Source organism: Carlito syrichta, unplaced genomic scaffold, assembly GCF_000164805.1.
Source record: "Carlito syrichta isolate Samal-C Ts95f unplaced genomic scaffold, Tarsius_syrichta-2.0.1 Scaffold304348, whole genome shotgun sequence".
In the NCBI taxonomy this organism is placed as follows: domain Eukaryota; kingdom Metazoa; phylum Chordata; class Mammalia; order Primates; family Tarsiidae; genus Carlito; species Carlito syrichta.
This window is the reverse complement of record NW_007248444.1, coordinates 227,698-242,006: the sequence shown is the minus strand read 5'-3', so window position 1 is coordinate 242,006 and position 14,309 is coordinate 227,698. Positions and strand designations below refer to the sequence as shown.

The following is a 14,309-nucleotide window of genomic DNA, read 5'->3' as shown; positions in this document are numbered from 1 at the left end:
CTACCTTCCCCGCCCCCCTTGCCTTCCTCCGTCAGGCATTCTCAGGGCCTTCAGAGCTCAGGCTCAGCCCCGCCCCCAACTCGGAATCCTCCCGCACCTTCGGTCGCCTGTGGTCGCCGCCCGTGCCCTTTGTTGGCCTGTCATGGTCCGAGGTTGGATCCCCTCCTCCCAATGCCTCCCCTACCTCTTCCTGGCCCTTGGTATCCTCCAGAAGGCAGCCAGAGGCCGCCCAGGCTGTGGGGCTTATTTTCTTCCCTGTCTGCCCCACTTCACCAGAACCAGGTTTCTTTAATAAATTCTCTCCCTTCCTTAGCCAGGACTGGACTCAGCCAGCAGCCACTTGGGTGTGGGTATATATGTAGACACTCTCTGAAAAGAGCCTAGGTACTTATGTAAGACCTGGGAGGTCCGGCAAGCCTAACCTGGGAGTGTCCGGGCGCCGGGTCCTCTGCTTACTGGCCAGCTCTGCTTACTTCGGCCTGAGCCTCTGGAGGAGGCCTTGTGAGGCCTCTGATAGGCGCCAGGCCAGTGGGGGTCCAACTGCAGCCTCTCGACCTTAGCAGCCTATACAACCTCCCACAGAAGCATCTTTAGTGGATAGTGCCTCACGGAGGGTGGGGAGGTATCCAGCCTTCAGGTCACGTGGAAGGCCTGGCTGCCTCAATAAACTCGACCTGTGCTTGTCCACCCAGACTGTAAGCTCCTGGGCAGGGCAGGCTTGTGTGTCCGCTGGACCAGGCCAGGGCACGGAAGGGGCTGAGTCACGGGCTTTGATGGCTGTGCGGCCACCCCGGGCTGTGTGACTGCAGTGGGGTTTGGGGTTGGCTTGATGGGTTTTGCAGAGTTGAGTCTTTTCCAGTCAACCAGGGTTCTGGCCTGGAGTCTATGCCAGGAAGGAGGCGGCTCCCACTCATTTATTCATGCTGGAAGCAGCCCCCCGTTGTGTTCACACCCCTGGGAGACTGTGGGCAGCACAGAGTGGGGGTGTTTGGGGATCTGTAGCTGTTTCCAGAGTTCCCTTCTTAAAGGAGACAAAATACAAAGGATAAAGCTGGAGCAGGAAAAATTCAAAGATGGGTCCTGGAGCCCCGGAGGGTGGGGTGGGGCCTGGCTGAACTGAGAGAGTTTTGGGGGGAAGAACAGGTGAGAAGGTGGGGGACACAGGAGTGAACGTGAGAGCCGACAGAGGCTCCTTGTGGGTTCTAGCACATGAGGCCCCCAGGGGAACTTGGAGGCCAGGTTTAGGGGCTTTTGTGCCTTTGGGGTCCTGAGCCTGCTGAAAGTTATCGTGGCTGGCACAGAGCTATCAGGGGAATGATGCCCTAGGATCGTGTCCCTTCTGAGGTGGCCACCTCAGGGCTGGACTCTGCATGGCTTCAGGGACAGGGCCTGCTTGGAGCAAAGAGTGAGGAGGGGCTGCAGCCTGAGAGATGCCACTCAGATCTCAGGGGTGGGGGAGGGAAGGCCAAGCTCCTCCCATGGCCTCTGTGTTGGAGGACATTGAGTGGCAGGGCCTACTCATCTCATGGTTTGGGGAGGGATGCGTCTGTACATAAAGGCCTGGGAAAAAGGAGGAGGAGGATGGGGCATTGTGTGGCACAGTTGGGGCTTAAAGCAGGAGCGTCTTCACTGAGAAGTGTCATTTGAACAAGATGCTGGAGGGAGATGGGCACGAGCCCTATAGCTGTCCTGGGGAGGTGTGCTGGCAGTGAAACTACAGGGGCAAAGATCCTGGATTGGGCACTCGGCCCTTCGAACCCTGAGGAGCTGTGCCTGTAGTGGAGGTGTGGCCTGTATGTGCCCAGCCTCATCTGTGTGAGGATTTGGAGGAAACACAAGCCTTTGCTGGGAGACAGAGCAGGGGCGGGAGATAGGGGGGTCTGTCCAGACGAGGGCAGTGGCCTGCGTGGGGGTAACTTGAAGGCCTGGAGAGTCAATGAGAAGTGGGGCTGTGGGCCTCGTAGGTGGACTGTGGCTGTGTCTAGAGTGGATCAGCCCCATCCAGCTTGCGAGGGGCACTCCGGGGCAGGCTGTTCTGCACACTGGGGAGTGGGCATGGGAGGGAGCTGGGGCTGCACCTTCATGCGGGTGTGGCCCTGGCTGCCGGGAGGGGCTGTCCTGAACTGCGTGGGAGCCTGGCATTTTCCGTGTCCTGGTGGGTGACCTGAGGTGGTTGCCCTGGCAGTTCCCATGTCCTGGTGAGTGACCTGAGGTGGTTACCGTGAGGTTGGTGGGGCCATTGCCAGGGATGCGGGTGGGAGGTCACATGACTTGTGATGCGGAGAAGGCAGGGCCCTTCCATTCTGGAACTGGCTTGCTATGGTGAAAGGACATGTGGCAGAGCCCTGAGTGTCTCCAGGGAGAAGAGTGGTGGTTTCCTTGACCCCAGGTGGGCTCTTTAAGTCGCCACTGCCATGTGCCCCCAGCAGGCAGGAGGAGATGGCACTGTCCACTGAGACCTGAAGTCCTTTACGAAGGTCCCCCTTCTGCTTCTAGGAAGGGGCTGTGGACCTGCTGCGGGAGCTGAAGGCCGTGCCTGTCACACTGCATTTGCTCCAGGTAGGCCTCTGCCTGCCCGTCAGGGGCAGCTCCTGGGACAGCCCAGGGGACAGCAGTTCTGACAGTGCCTGGCAGGGCTACCCCACTCCCAGGCCTTGGTTGGCACAAACGCCTGTTCTGAGGCGAGGGTCCCCCTCTCTTTCTGGTGCTCGACAGGGCAGGGAGCAGTCTGAGGACAATCTGTCCTGTCCTCCACAGTCGAGGCCCTGGTTTCCAAAAGGAAGGGCAGCCGTGGGGACAGGTGCCTACCTCCCCTCTGCTGGGCCCCAGCTCCTGCCCCGTGGGAGCACCCAGGGTCTGCTAGGAAGATCTGACGGGGCACACCCCACCCCACCCGACCCAGGCCACTTGCCTTGCAGTCCACCCGAGTTGGGATGTCTGTCAACGCCCTTCGGAAGCAGAGCTCTGACGAGGAGGTCATTGCCTTGGCCAAGTCCCTCATCAAGTCCTGGAAGAAGCTCCTGGGTGCGGGTCAGGGAGCACTGGGGCAAGGGACCCTGAGGAGTGCTAGCCTCTGGTGGGTCTGCACAGTGCAGGGTGGGGGAAGTGCCACCCTGAGCAAGGCCACCTGGGGGTGGGATGGTGGCAGCCTGGACCAGGAGGCATGGCTGGGGGTGTGTATGTGCTGGTGAGGGCTTCCGTGTAGAACAAGGAGAGGAGGAAGTTGAGGCTGGGACCTGAAGTGGCCAACAGTGAGTGCAGCCAGGAGCCCTAGAGGGATGGGGCTGAGTTGGGGAGGCCATGCAGAGGGGAAGGCAGTGCTGAGATGCTCTAGAGGGCACCTCCTGACCAGGGGGAGATCAGGAGACAGGAAGCAGAAGGGAGGAGGCGGAGTCACCCCGGCTGTCAGGGAACAGAGGGAAGCCCCTGGCCTGGGAATGGCTGGGCGGGACAGCAGGCAGTCTCTTCCATGGGACAGTGGGGTGTCCGGGGATGTCTCTCCCGGATGGGGAGGCAGCCCCTTCTGGACTCTGTCCACACCCTTGTGAAACAGCCACATGACCTAGATCTCTCTCCAGCTCTTGGGCTGCGTGGGGCACAGCCATGTCCTGGTCTTCAGTGCAGGCTCTGGGCTGGGCTCCATTCAAGGCTGGGGTTTCAGGAAGGTCTTTTTGGGGGCATGCTTGGTCCCTTTGGCCAGAACAGGCAGGAGGGTGAGCCCCAGAGGTGGCCACTTGAGTGGGGCTAGTGCAGGAAAGGGGCTGTGGAGGCGCCTTAGGGCTGCAGAGTCTGAAGGGTTCCTGGGGAGAGAGACCCACTGGCAGGGGAGCATGGTGGGATTCTGAGCCCTGGCTTGTCTCGGGGGCGGGACTGGGCTGGGCTGGCTGGGTGGGTGGCAGCACTGGTGGTCTGGCTAAAATTGCCCCGGGTGGTGACCGGCTCCCTCGCTCCTTTGCCTTCCTTTATCAGCCCATCCCTCCTCTTTTCTGGCAACTGCAGATGCTTCCCACGACAAAGCCAGGGAGCAGGGCCGGGGCATGCCTCTGGCTCCGTCATCATCGAAGGCGGTATCAGAGGCCGAGGATCCCAGGTAGCACACCTAGAAGGAGGTGCACACCCACCTGCTTCTAGCCTGTTTCCTTGCAGAGAGGGTGCTGATCTCCGTGTGCCCGGGCACTGCTCAAGGGAGTGGACAGCCTCTTGCTGGACACTCGTCCATGGGGCACTGCGCCTACCCTATCCTGAGGTGCAGGCAGTGTCTGGCTGTTGGAAGCTGCCGTGATGGCCTCTCCCCGAGTGAGCCTGTGGGAGACCCTCCCCACATCCCCTGAGACCCTGTGCTGGGTCTGGTTCTCTGCGTCCTGCTCTGGCCGTCCTCCCTAACCCCCCTCGATGAGGGCCCCTTCTTCCTAGAAAGTTCTGCCCAGAATCAAGGCAAGTACCCAGCGCCCCCTCCTACCCTGCATGTACATGTGTGGACACAGCTGCCTGGGAGTCTTACCCTAGGAGGGCTTCCCAGATCCTGCCAAGGGGCTGATTCTGCCTGGGCTTTGGCTCCTGGGCTCTGGTCTCCATTGCCATGCAGGCTGGGGGTGTTCATGGTGACAATCTGTGACTGAGAGACACTCTGCCCTTGACCAGACTGGGTAGCTGTGACTGGAAGCTATCTATGTGGCCAGGAGCTCATGGCATGCCTTCCCGAGTTGATTTCATACCTGCCAAGTGGGGTCACCTGTGACAGCAGAATCTGGCCTTGGGTGACCCAGGCAGCCATAGATCTCTCCCTGTCCTGGCAGCAGCTGTGGCTGCCATCAGTGGGGAGGTATTCGTGGTGTGGCTGGGGATGAGTGCCCCATGGGTGACAGAAACTGCTCAGCCCACTCTGACCAGCTAGGGCTGCTGCCTCGGCTCCAGTTGCCAGAAAGGGATCTGGCATCCTGTTCCCATCTGGCAGAGAACTCAAGACCCACCCCTTCCTGGGATTGGACAGACCCCATGGCATGCTGGCTGGACTCAAGATGGGCAGGGCCACAGGCCTTGTCGGGCTCTGGGGTGGGGGGGAGCACAAATGGGGCTTAGAGTGGGGATTGTGCTGAGACAGGCACCTGCTCCTCTGGGATCGGCATCTGGCTGGTTGCATGCAGCCTGAGCCCAGCTGGCCTTGTCTCTCTCCAGCCGCAGGAGACCAGAGCCACCCAGGATCACCACGTTCCCCCCAGTTCCTGTCACCTGCGATGCTGTGCGCAACAAGTGCCGTGAGATGCTGACGGCCGCCTTGCAGACAGACCGTGAGTGCCTGGCAGGGCCTGTCTTGACACACCATCTGGGTTCACAGGGGGGCCTGGGCTCCTGCCTGCCCACAGAGGCTTGCTTCCAGAAGACGGCCTGCCCCCTCAGCCCACTGTAGCCATCCTGGGAAGGAGCAGAGGGTCCTGGGGATACCAGAGTGCCCGGACTCTGGGGTGGGCGCTCGGCCCTTCAAACCCTGAGGAGCTGTGCCTGTATGGAGGTGTGGCCTGTATGTGCCCAGCCCCATCTGTGTGAGGATTTGGAGGAAACAAGCCTTTGCTGGGAGACAGAGCAGGGGCGGGAGATAGGGGGGTCTGTCCAGATGAGGGCAGTGGCCTGCGTGGGGTAACTTGAAGGCCTGGAGAGTTGAGGAATGGGGCTGTGGGCCTCATAGGTGGGCTGTGGCTGGCCTAGAGTGGATCACCCCATCCAGAGTCCCCAGGGACACAGGTGTCCCATCAGCTGCCAGGGTGTTGTACAGGCAGAGGGGGTGACAGGCGGAGAAGCCAGTAGGGGGTGAAGAAGCCTGGTTAGGGCTCTCTCTTGCAGATGACCACGTGGCCATTGGTGCGGACTGCCAGCATCTGTCGGCCCAGATTGAGGAATATATCCTTTGCTGGAGCTGGCAGGGCCTGAGGCTCTGAAGTCAGGGGGCTGCTGAGCCTGGTTCTCCCTGCTGGCGGCTGGATGCTGCTGCCTAGCTATCCAGCGCCTTTGGGGTGATCCCGCCGTCTTGCTCAGGAAGGCTCCCAGGACCCTGCCGAGGGCCTGATTCTGCCTGGGCTTTGGCTCCTGGGTCTCGAGTCAGGGCTGGGTCCAGTGGAGCCTGCAGTCCTTTGCTCTCTACCAGGCCTAGGTGGGCAGACAGCTCCCATGTGGCTGGGCAGAGCCTCCTAGCCCCACCTCCAACACGGGCCCCCATAGAGCTGGGGGTGGGGGAGGACAGCGGCATGGCCTCGGATGGGTCCTTAACTGCTGGCACGCATCTTCCGGGATGTTGGGAACACAGACATGAAGTATAAGAACCGGGTGAGGAGCCGCATCTCCAACCTGAAGGATGCCAAGAATCCCGACTTGCGGCGGAACGTGCTGTGTGGCACCATAGCGCCCCAGCAGATCGCTGTGATGACGTCGGAGGTGAGCTCTGCTGGGGGACTGAGGGTGTCTGTGTGGAGTGTGGGCTAAGCTGTCTGCTCTTCATCCAGGAGATGGCCAGCGATGAGCTGAAGGAAATCCGCAAGGCCATGACCAAGGAAGCCATCCGCGAGCACCAGATGGCCCGCACTGGCGGCACGCAGACCGACCTATTCACCTGCAGCAAGTGCCGGAAGAACTGCACCTACATGCAGGTGAGCAGCCGCTGGCAGTCCCCCCAGCCTGTGTCCTCAGGGTGCCTGGTGCCCTGCCCAGAGCCCATGCCTCTGGAGGGTGGGTCCACTCTCACAGGGGAATGCAAAGCCAGGCTGGAGTCTGTGGGTGGGCTTCCCACTGAGCTTCTCAGTCTCTGACTAGGTAGGGAGTGATGGTCACCATCAGGGACCACTCTCCTTATCCAGGACCCCCAGAGAGGTAGTGTCCCAGTAGGGGGAGTCCACTCATCCTGTGTGCTCAGTGGGGGGAGGGTACACAGGATGGCCATGTGGTCTGCTGTCTGTGGGACCCTCAGTCCTTGCCATGGAGGTGGAGACTGAGGCCTGGGGAGACTGTATGGGCCCTATGAGCTGTTGAGGGTCTGAGGAAAGCAGGGCAAGGCAGTCACTGTCATTGGCAGACAGGCTCAAAGGGGCCTGGAGGCTGCCCTGCTTCCCCACGGACTGCACAGCCTGTGTCTGTGCGGAGCCACTTGCTCTTGCACTGCCTGTGGGGTAAAGCTCGCCTTGGGCCTTCCAAAAAGTGGCCACAGGTACTGGGACCTCTGCAAGTTGAGAGTCAGGGTGCTTTTGGGCCAGGAAGCATGAGGTGCTTCTGTCCCACCTGAAGGCTTCTGCCCCTGTGGATACTGCCTTAGTCTCTGGGACTCAGCTATGGGAGGCTGGGGTCGCTGGGGAACCACAGACAGGTCACCCGATGGGCCCAGCGACTGGTAGATCAGCACTGCCTGGTCAGGCAATGCCCTTCTGCCAGAGCCTAGTGGTGACCTTGGGCTCACCCCACTTCTGCAGGTGCAGACCCGCAGCTCAGACGAGCCCATGACCACCTTTGTTGTCTGCAATGAGTGTGGAAACCGCTGGAAGGTGGGTGGGTGAGCGCAGGATGCCCCTGCTGACCTGCCCTCTGGAGGTGGTCTCAGCCTCCATGGGATCTGTGGTGTGACCTGGGGATGGCTGTGCCTGGCACACCTCCTGGGTCTTGGGTGTGGTGAGGGAGCCCCCTCCCTGGGGAGTGATGTGGAGCCACCTCACGCCTTTCCTGCAGCTCTGCTGAGCCCATGCAGATAGGCTGCAGCCTTGGACCATGGCCAGTGCTGGCCCCTCCCACCTCCTCGGTTGGCACAGCTTCTCTGGAGACCCCTGGATGGTGGCATGCCCTGCCTGAACCTGCCTGCCTGGAGTGCCCCTTTCTGCCCTTCCCCTCACTATTAAATGTTTCTTTTTGCCACCTCGCTGTCCTCAGCCCTTGCTCTGGTGGGCCCTGTCCCCCATGTCCATATCCCCTGCTGCCATGGACAGCTCTTCTCCCTGGGTCAGTCGACACCTGGGCTTGGCCTGGTGGGTCAGTGCTGGGAGACCTTGGCAAACAGAGCAAGCACCTCTCTGCTCGAGCAAGTGTGCAACAGGTGTGTGTGGGGCAGCCCAGCCAAGCTGGCTGTGTGCAGGTAGGAGAGGGCCTTGTGTGCAAGCAGACAGCTTGGGGTCCCATGCATGGCCTGGGCTAAACTACCCTGCTGTGTCCCCTCACCTCAGGCACAGCAGCTCAGGGCCAGGACTGTGTCCCCATGGATGGCTGTCCCCATCATCCCTTTCTGCTCACCCTATGGAAGGCAGGTCTCAAGGCCCTGAGCCAATTCCTGTTTCAAGTCGCTTAACTTCCCAGAAATCTGAGGGTGAGTGCTTGCCTGGCAGGGCCTAGGTAATGATGTGCCCCTGTTGGCCTGCCTCCAGGGGACAGCCTTTGATACCTACTAAGGACCCCTGTTCACTGAGGGCCTGGGCAGCACTTCCCACTGCCTCACACCTTTGGGCTGTGGGTCACTCTGCTCTGACCCCAGTCTACAGCTGAAAGGCTGAGGCTGAGGGCATGGAGCCAGCACCCTGGGCAGGGCTAAGCATGGCCACCCACAGGGACCACTGTTCTGAGGTCGGGTGGGAGACCAGGATGAGGGAGCGCTCAGGCTGTAACTCCCTCCAAGTGGGCACTAGACCCTTTGCCCTGACACCCTGCTGATGGCTCCCAGCCCTGATGTTGGGACAGTTCCTTATTCTCTAATCTTGCCCCAAACTTAGAAATAGAGGAGTGACTTGCTTTAAAAATATCATCAACAATAAGACATCCTATTGGGGGGAGGGGCAGGGACGGAAGGATAGAGCTATATATGAAATTTTTTTTTTCTTGTAAAACACATAGTAAGGACATATTTCCAAGTTTAACGTTCATGGACATATAAAATAGAAATTGGGTCCTGTCACCTTGAGCCTAGTTCTGAGGTTCTGGGTCTGATTCTGGGTGCAGACAGCTCAGGCAGGAGGGTCTCATGTTACAGAACTAGATGATGCAGTGCTTCCATCCTCCACCCAAGGCCTGTGTCAGGCCTACTGGCTGCCTGGGTCCAGGATGCCTTGAGGGACTCCTCTTACTGTACAAGGGCCCTGCCAGGGGAACTAGGCCAGCCAGCAGTGGGCTGGTGAGGAGGTTCCAGCCTGCCCACCCTCAGAGCTCCTGCTAGGCCCCAAAAGGGCAGAGCCAGGAGCTGTGGTGCTTCCCATGGGGACCAGGACTGCCACCAGGGTTGGGGCCTTGCCAGCTTGGCTGGGCCTGCAGGTGTGTGCCCTGATACCCCGCTGACACCAGCTTGCAAAGGCACCCAGAGTCTGCCCACAGAAGAGGCACGTGTCCATACCTCAGGGGGAAGCCTAGGCCTCAGAGGAGGACTGGGAGGCCCCCCGCAGCAGCAGGGCGCGGTAGGCGGGAGAGCTGAGGAAGCGGGGGTAGGAGTCCCGGTGCATGAGCGTGTAAATCTGCATCTGCGCGTCGTCGAATGTGTGCGCCGATGGCTCCTGCATCTTCTTGTTGATGCCCTCCCGTACACGGGAGTCCAGGCTTACCTGCGGGACGAGGTGCTGAGATCAGGAGGCCTGGGAGGCACCCTCCCCACCCAGCACCCAATTCAGGCTGTGCCCTGGCCCGTCTTGTGGTGACATACCTCCTTGGGGGATAGGATGGACACGTAGTCCTCGTAGATGAGCCGTGCCTTCTCATCCACCACGTGCTGGCTAGCCTCAGCCTTCAGCTCCTCGCAGGCCAGCCAGAAGAGCATGTTCTCCTCACTGTACTCTGTGCGCAGGAATGCCCGGAACACGCTGCGGCCCGCCGGGCTATGCATCAGCTTGTCGAAGGACTGTGCCCAGCTCTGCACCTCCTCGGGACTTGGCGTGGCACTGCTCACATGGGGCCAGACCACATTAGGCCAAGGCCCCTGGTCCGGGGCCCCCCAACTCACACACTTGGCCAGCGGGACTCACCATACGTCGCAGCTGGGAAGGGGCTGCAGCTTGCTCTCCCGGGAGGCCTGCCATGCACGCCGCCGCCCTTCATTCCTGAGGACAGAGAGGAGGCGGCACTGCCTGGGGCACACGGCCTCCATACACACCCCCATGGCCACACACAGGTCCTTAGTACATGGACAAACACCTGACACATGGCACCTGGCACATGGGAACTCACTGCAGGGCAGGGCAGCCTCCCGAGCTGGCTCCTTTTACACCTTCCTAGGCAAGGTGTCTACCCTCCCTCATCCCCCTACTGCATCTGTGTGTCCAGGTTGCTGTCCCTGTTGCAGTGCCCAGGCCACAGCCTCTGTGCTCTTCCTTTTTAGCAGTTTGACCTGGTGGCCTCTGCAGTCTGTGGCCTTCTGGTACCCACCTCCCCCACCTCTGGCTTGCTGGGCACTACCCTACTCTTGTGCTTGACTTCAGCCCCATCCTTCTCACCAGTGGGTCCACACTGCAGGTCTGAAGTGTCAGCAACGTGTCTTGTTAGCCAGTGCTTCCTGTCTGCACCTGCCAGGTCCTGGGGCCTGGCCCCTGATCCCCTCTAGGAAATCTCCTGCCCTGCCTTGTCTCCTAGCACGCTGCTGGTGCTGGGCCCAAATCCATACCTCCACCCGCCCTTTTCCAGGACCACTCAGATGGCCGACAGACATCTTGAACCCACGGTCCAGCTAGAGCTCAGCAGTGTTCACTGCCCCTTGGCTCCACTCCTAGACTGGTCACTCGTCAGCCGAGCCCACGCTGGGTCCCCCAGTGCTGTTCTCTAAATGGCCAAGGGCCTGATGCCTGAAAGCACCCACCAGCTTCCCTGCACTCTTAGAACACCTGCCACCATCTGGAGCCCACTCCTGCCCTCCTAGGGACACCCAAGACCCCCAGCGCCCTGCTGTCCCCATGCATGCCCCCATGCATGCCCCCATGAAGCTCTTCCCAAGCCCCTGGGCCAGCTGCACCCTCATTTGGGCCTCTGCTCAAACATCCCCTCACTTCACAGTCTGTAGGGTCTGTGCCTGTCCTGTCCATCACCAGTCCCCAGAGCCCAGCATGAATGGTTCACAGCAGCATTGGCAATATGTGCTGAGTGAATGGGCAGATGTGTGTATGTGACCACACAGACATGCCCTTGGCACACTGGGTACAAGAGCCACACACAAGCCTCTGGGGGCCAAGGCGCGGATGGTGCTTGGAGGAGGCAGGGGCATCCTGCTTGCAGAGCTGCCTCAGAAGTCACCAGAGGGTCCCATTTGGGTCTGCCTGCCCCCTCCCCCCACCAGGCAGGCTATGGTCCCCAGGCCACGTACCAGGAGCAGCTGCAACAGCAGCACCAGCACAAGCAGCAGGGGTTGCGGCTGGGGGCTGCCGGGGGCGCCGCATCATGGCTGGACATTGAGGGGGGCCGGCCCGCCTCCTCTGGCCCTGTGTGCTGGGGAAAGATGGACCCCTTAGTCTCAGGGCCAGAACCCACCAGACCTTCCACCTCTCCCCCATTCACTCCCAGGATCCGCCCAGTCCCCAGGTGTTCAGGGATTTCCCAGTGCCTTGTGGCCCTCAACTTGCCCTCCCATCTCCCCTGGGAGGCCAGAGGCAGAGGGGGAAGAGGCATACCTGTTTCTCAGCCTCATGTGGGGTGGGCATGGATGGGTGAAGGAGGTTGCCCAGGCTCCGTGGTGCCAACTCCTGGACCCTCACCACAGCCTGGGGGTCTAGGGAGAGGGGTCAAAGTTCTGGGTGAGAACCTGCAACTCCAGCCCCCACTTGTCCCTTGGGAGGGGTCCTGAGAGGGTATCTCCCTGGCAGGACCTGCTCCTGCCTCCTACTCCCAGATCCAGCTCTGCCTTGGGCTGCTACCCTCACCCCTTGCCTACAGCAGGGCTGGGAGGGGGTCCAGCGTCAGTGAGGCAGGGGCTGCAGCAGCTTCTGGCCCCTTCTCCCAAGCTGAGCCCCAGTGGAGGCCCCCACGGGAGGTTCTGGGACGCCCCCATCCGCTCAGCCCTGGGAAGCCGGAAGCCTGGGTTCCTCTTTCTTGGTTTCCGGCTCCCAGCCCCTCTCAAAGGGGCCCCAAAGTCTAGGGCTACAGGCTGGTGCCCCGGGTGGTGGGCAGACATCCCTCTGGGCTTCTGCCCAGACTCTGGGGTGGGAGGTGGGTGGAGCTGCTCACTGCCAAGAGACCAGGTCTGTCTGTCGGCCCCAGCAGACCCAGCCGGGGCAGCAGGCTTGGCCTCAGACTGAGGATTTGAGTGGGAATCAGACAGGACTTCCTGCGAGGGTGGGAGGTGGGCCAGGCACAGCACTGGTGAGGAGAGACTTGTATCCGCAGGGAACACAGTTTTTGGTCCACACAACCCATGCCCCTGCTTGCACTCTGAACTCCCCTCTCTCCCTGCTCATTGCCTCCATGTTGTGAAACTGCTGTGCCTCAAGGTCCCATTGCAGGCGGGCCAGCCAGGGGAGTGGGGGCACCTTGCTCTCTGGTTGGGATCTCTGAGGGGCCCAGGGATGTGAGCACGTCCTTCCTAGTGTGCACCTGCACTATTGGCAATGGTGGTGTGCAAGAAGTGCCCAAGCTGGAAGCAGCCCTCATACCACCTAAGAAGCCACTGCAGACTTCCACATCTCCTTGGGTGATAGCACAGGAGCCCCAGTCAGTGCTTGGAGGAGGCAGTCTTGAAGGCCTCTGCCTGCCTCTGCCCAGGGGAGGGCCGTCTGCCACCACTCTCGGAGGCTAACTACTTGGTTTGACTGTTTTCTCATCTAACCATCATCCTCTGCGTCATGCCTTCCCCAGTTTGTGGCCTTTGAGTCCTTGTTTCTGTCCCTGTTCATCTCTTGGGGCCTCCTGGGTGGTGTGTGAGTGGCACTCGGGGGCACCCGCTGCCCTGGCCCATTTGGGGCAGGCGCAGGGCATCCTGGGGCATCAGCCTCCCCCCACCTGCCCAGCTTCTTCTGAGGTCGTGGTTCCCACAGTCTCCCAGCAGACAGACAGACAGAAAGCAGCCCCACAGCTGGGCCTTTCTTTAGGGGTCAAGTTTCTAAGGAAAGGAAGGGGCGTGGCAGCCTGAGGTCTGGTAGCTGTGCCCAGATGGCTGTGACTTCCCTAGGCAGTGGCATTCTTCCTCCTCTACCCTTACCAAGGCCCTCCCCCACTCTAGCCTCCTTGAGACTGTCCCTTCCCAGCAGCTATCTCCAACCCAGCTATGACCTGGAGAAGGGGAGCTGCCTGGGGTATGGGGCTGGGGTCTGGGTCTGGTGCAGAGGAGGTATCCAGTCCCTTCTTCCCCTAGTTGCCCGTCCCTGGACCTGGCTCCCTGAACTCTTCTCAGGTCAGCTGGGGCCACCCATGTCCCCAGATGACCCACGGGTGCCCTGGGCCACTTGCCTTCTCTCCAGGGGGACAGAGTCTGAATTAGGGTCCTCCTGCCCCTCATCCTGGTATTGGAGGTTCCTCCCTCTTCCCCAGCTCCCCCAGGCTTTGGCCCCCAAATCTAGGATGGGAGAGGCCGGACAGGCGGCAAGTCTGGTCTCTGGGGACAGAGGCTCCCTCGAGAGTGGCTGCCGCTCTGTTCCACAGAAGGAAAAAGAACGTCCTCGAGCCTGCCCAGTCCAAAAAAAGAATAAGAAAATGTGACAATCCCAGAAAAAAATGTCGTGACCTTTGGGAGGGGAGTTGACAGAGGGGCTCCTTTCCCATTTCTGATCCTAGTTAATGCCTTCCCCCATCTGCCACTCCTGGCAGATGAGCCCTGGTCTGGTCCCTCCAATACAGGCCAGCCCTCCCTAGCCCACCTTCGAAAGGATAGTGGTGACCCACCCACTCCTGCTCTCTCTGCTAGTAGGGTCTGGTTTGGAGAAGCCTGTCTCCTCCAGCCTGACGTCCCCACCCCTGCCTCAAAAACTTGCCTCGGTGCCCCACTCACCAGCGACCCAAAGGCGGGACGGGGGCGGGAGGGGCCAGGTTGGGTCTGAGCCCCACCCTGGCTGCCGAAGGGGCGTGCACTGCAGCAGCAGGGACCCAAGTCAGAGAGCAGGAGGTACTCCTGAGGCGTTCCGGAGCCCCCGATCGGCTGGGGTGGGGGGCGCAGCGCCTCCCCTATGGCTCGGAGGGCTGAGCGGCTGCCAGATTCAACCCGGCGGGGGCGGGGGCGGACAAGGTGTCCCGCCCCAGCTCCTCCCAACCCGGCTGGGGGGGAGGCGGGAGACGCGGAAACCTGGGTTCTTCCGGCCCCCACCTTTGAGCAATCACTTCCCCAGGCTCTGAGCTGCAGAAAAAGGGGAACCCTGAGGCAGCGCCCTCTCTCTCACGCGCGGGGCGGGCTC

At 61.0% G+C, this 14,309-nt stretch overlaps 2 protein-coding genes across 5 annotated transcripts; one reads left to right on the top strand and one right to left on the bottom strand.

The window, feature by feature from the left end:
- The first annotated feature begins 2,399 nt into the window (after nucleotides 1–2,399).
- Nucleotides 2,400–7,887, top strand: TCEA2 (transcription elongation factor A2). 2 transcript variants are annotated; one of them, XM_021713218.1, is made up of 9 exons: nucleotides 2,400–2,559; nucleotides 2,919–3,024; nucleotides 3,970–4,090; nucleotides 5,176–5,288; nucleotides 5,839–5,895; nucleotides 6,272–6,426; nucleotides 6,495–6,638; nucleotides 7,452–7,523; nucleotides 7,705–7,887. In XM_021713218.1, exons 2-9 carry the CDS (start codon nucleotides 2,934–2,936, stop codon nucleotides 7,711–7,713), a joined length of 762 nt encoding a protein of 253 aa, XP_021568893.1. In that variant the 5' UTR covers nucleotides 2,400–2,559; nucleotides 2,919–2,933; the 3' UTR covers nucleotides 7,714–7,887. The 2 variants fall into 2 exon arrangements, with proteins under 2 accessions (XP_021568893.1, XP_008057943.1); XM_008059752.2 differs by having other exon boundaries at nucleotides 2,405–2,559; nucleotides 4,000–4,090.
- Nucleotides 7,888–8,930: 1,043 nt separating this feature from the next.
- RGS19 (regulator of G protein signaling 19) lies at nucleotides 8,931–14,309 on the bottom strand. 3 transcript variants are annotated; one of them, XM_021713221.1, is made up of 6 exons: nucleotides 14,222–14,309; nucleotides 11,601–11,698; nucleotides 11,297–11,418; nucleotides 9,969–10,043; nucleotides 9,650–9,884; nucleotides 8,931–9,551 (listed from the first exon to the last, which is right to left on the bottom strand). In XM_021713221.1, exons 2-6 carry the CDS (start codon nucleotides 11,628–11,630, stop codon nucleotides 9,360–9,362), a joined length of 654 nt encoding a protein of 217 aa, XP_021568896.1. In that variant the 5' UTR covers nucleotides 11,631–11,698; nucleotides 14,222–14,309; the 3' UTR covers nucleotides 8,931–9,359. The 3 variants fall into 3 exon arrangements, with proteins under 3 accessions (XP_021568896.1, XP_008057942.1, XP_021568898.1); XM_008059751.2 differs by lacking the exon at nucleotides 14,222–14,309 and adding an exon at nucleotides 13,910–14,128; XM_021713223.1 differs by lacking the exon at nucleotides 11,601–11,698 and having other exon boundaries at nucleotides 13,910–14,309.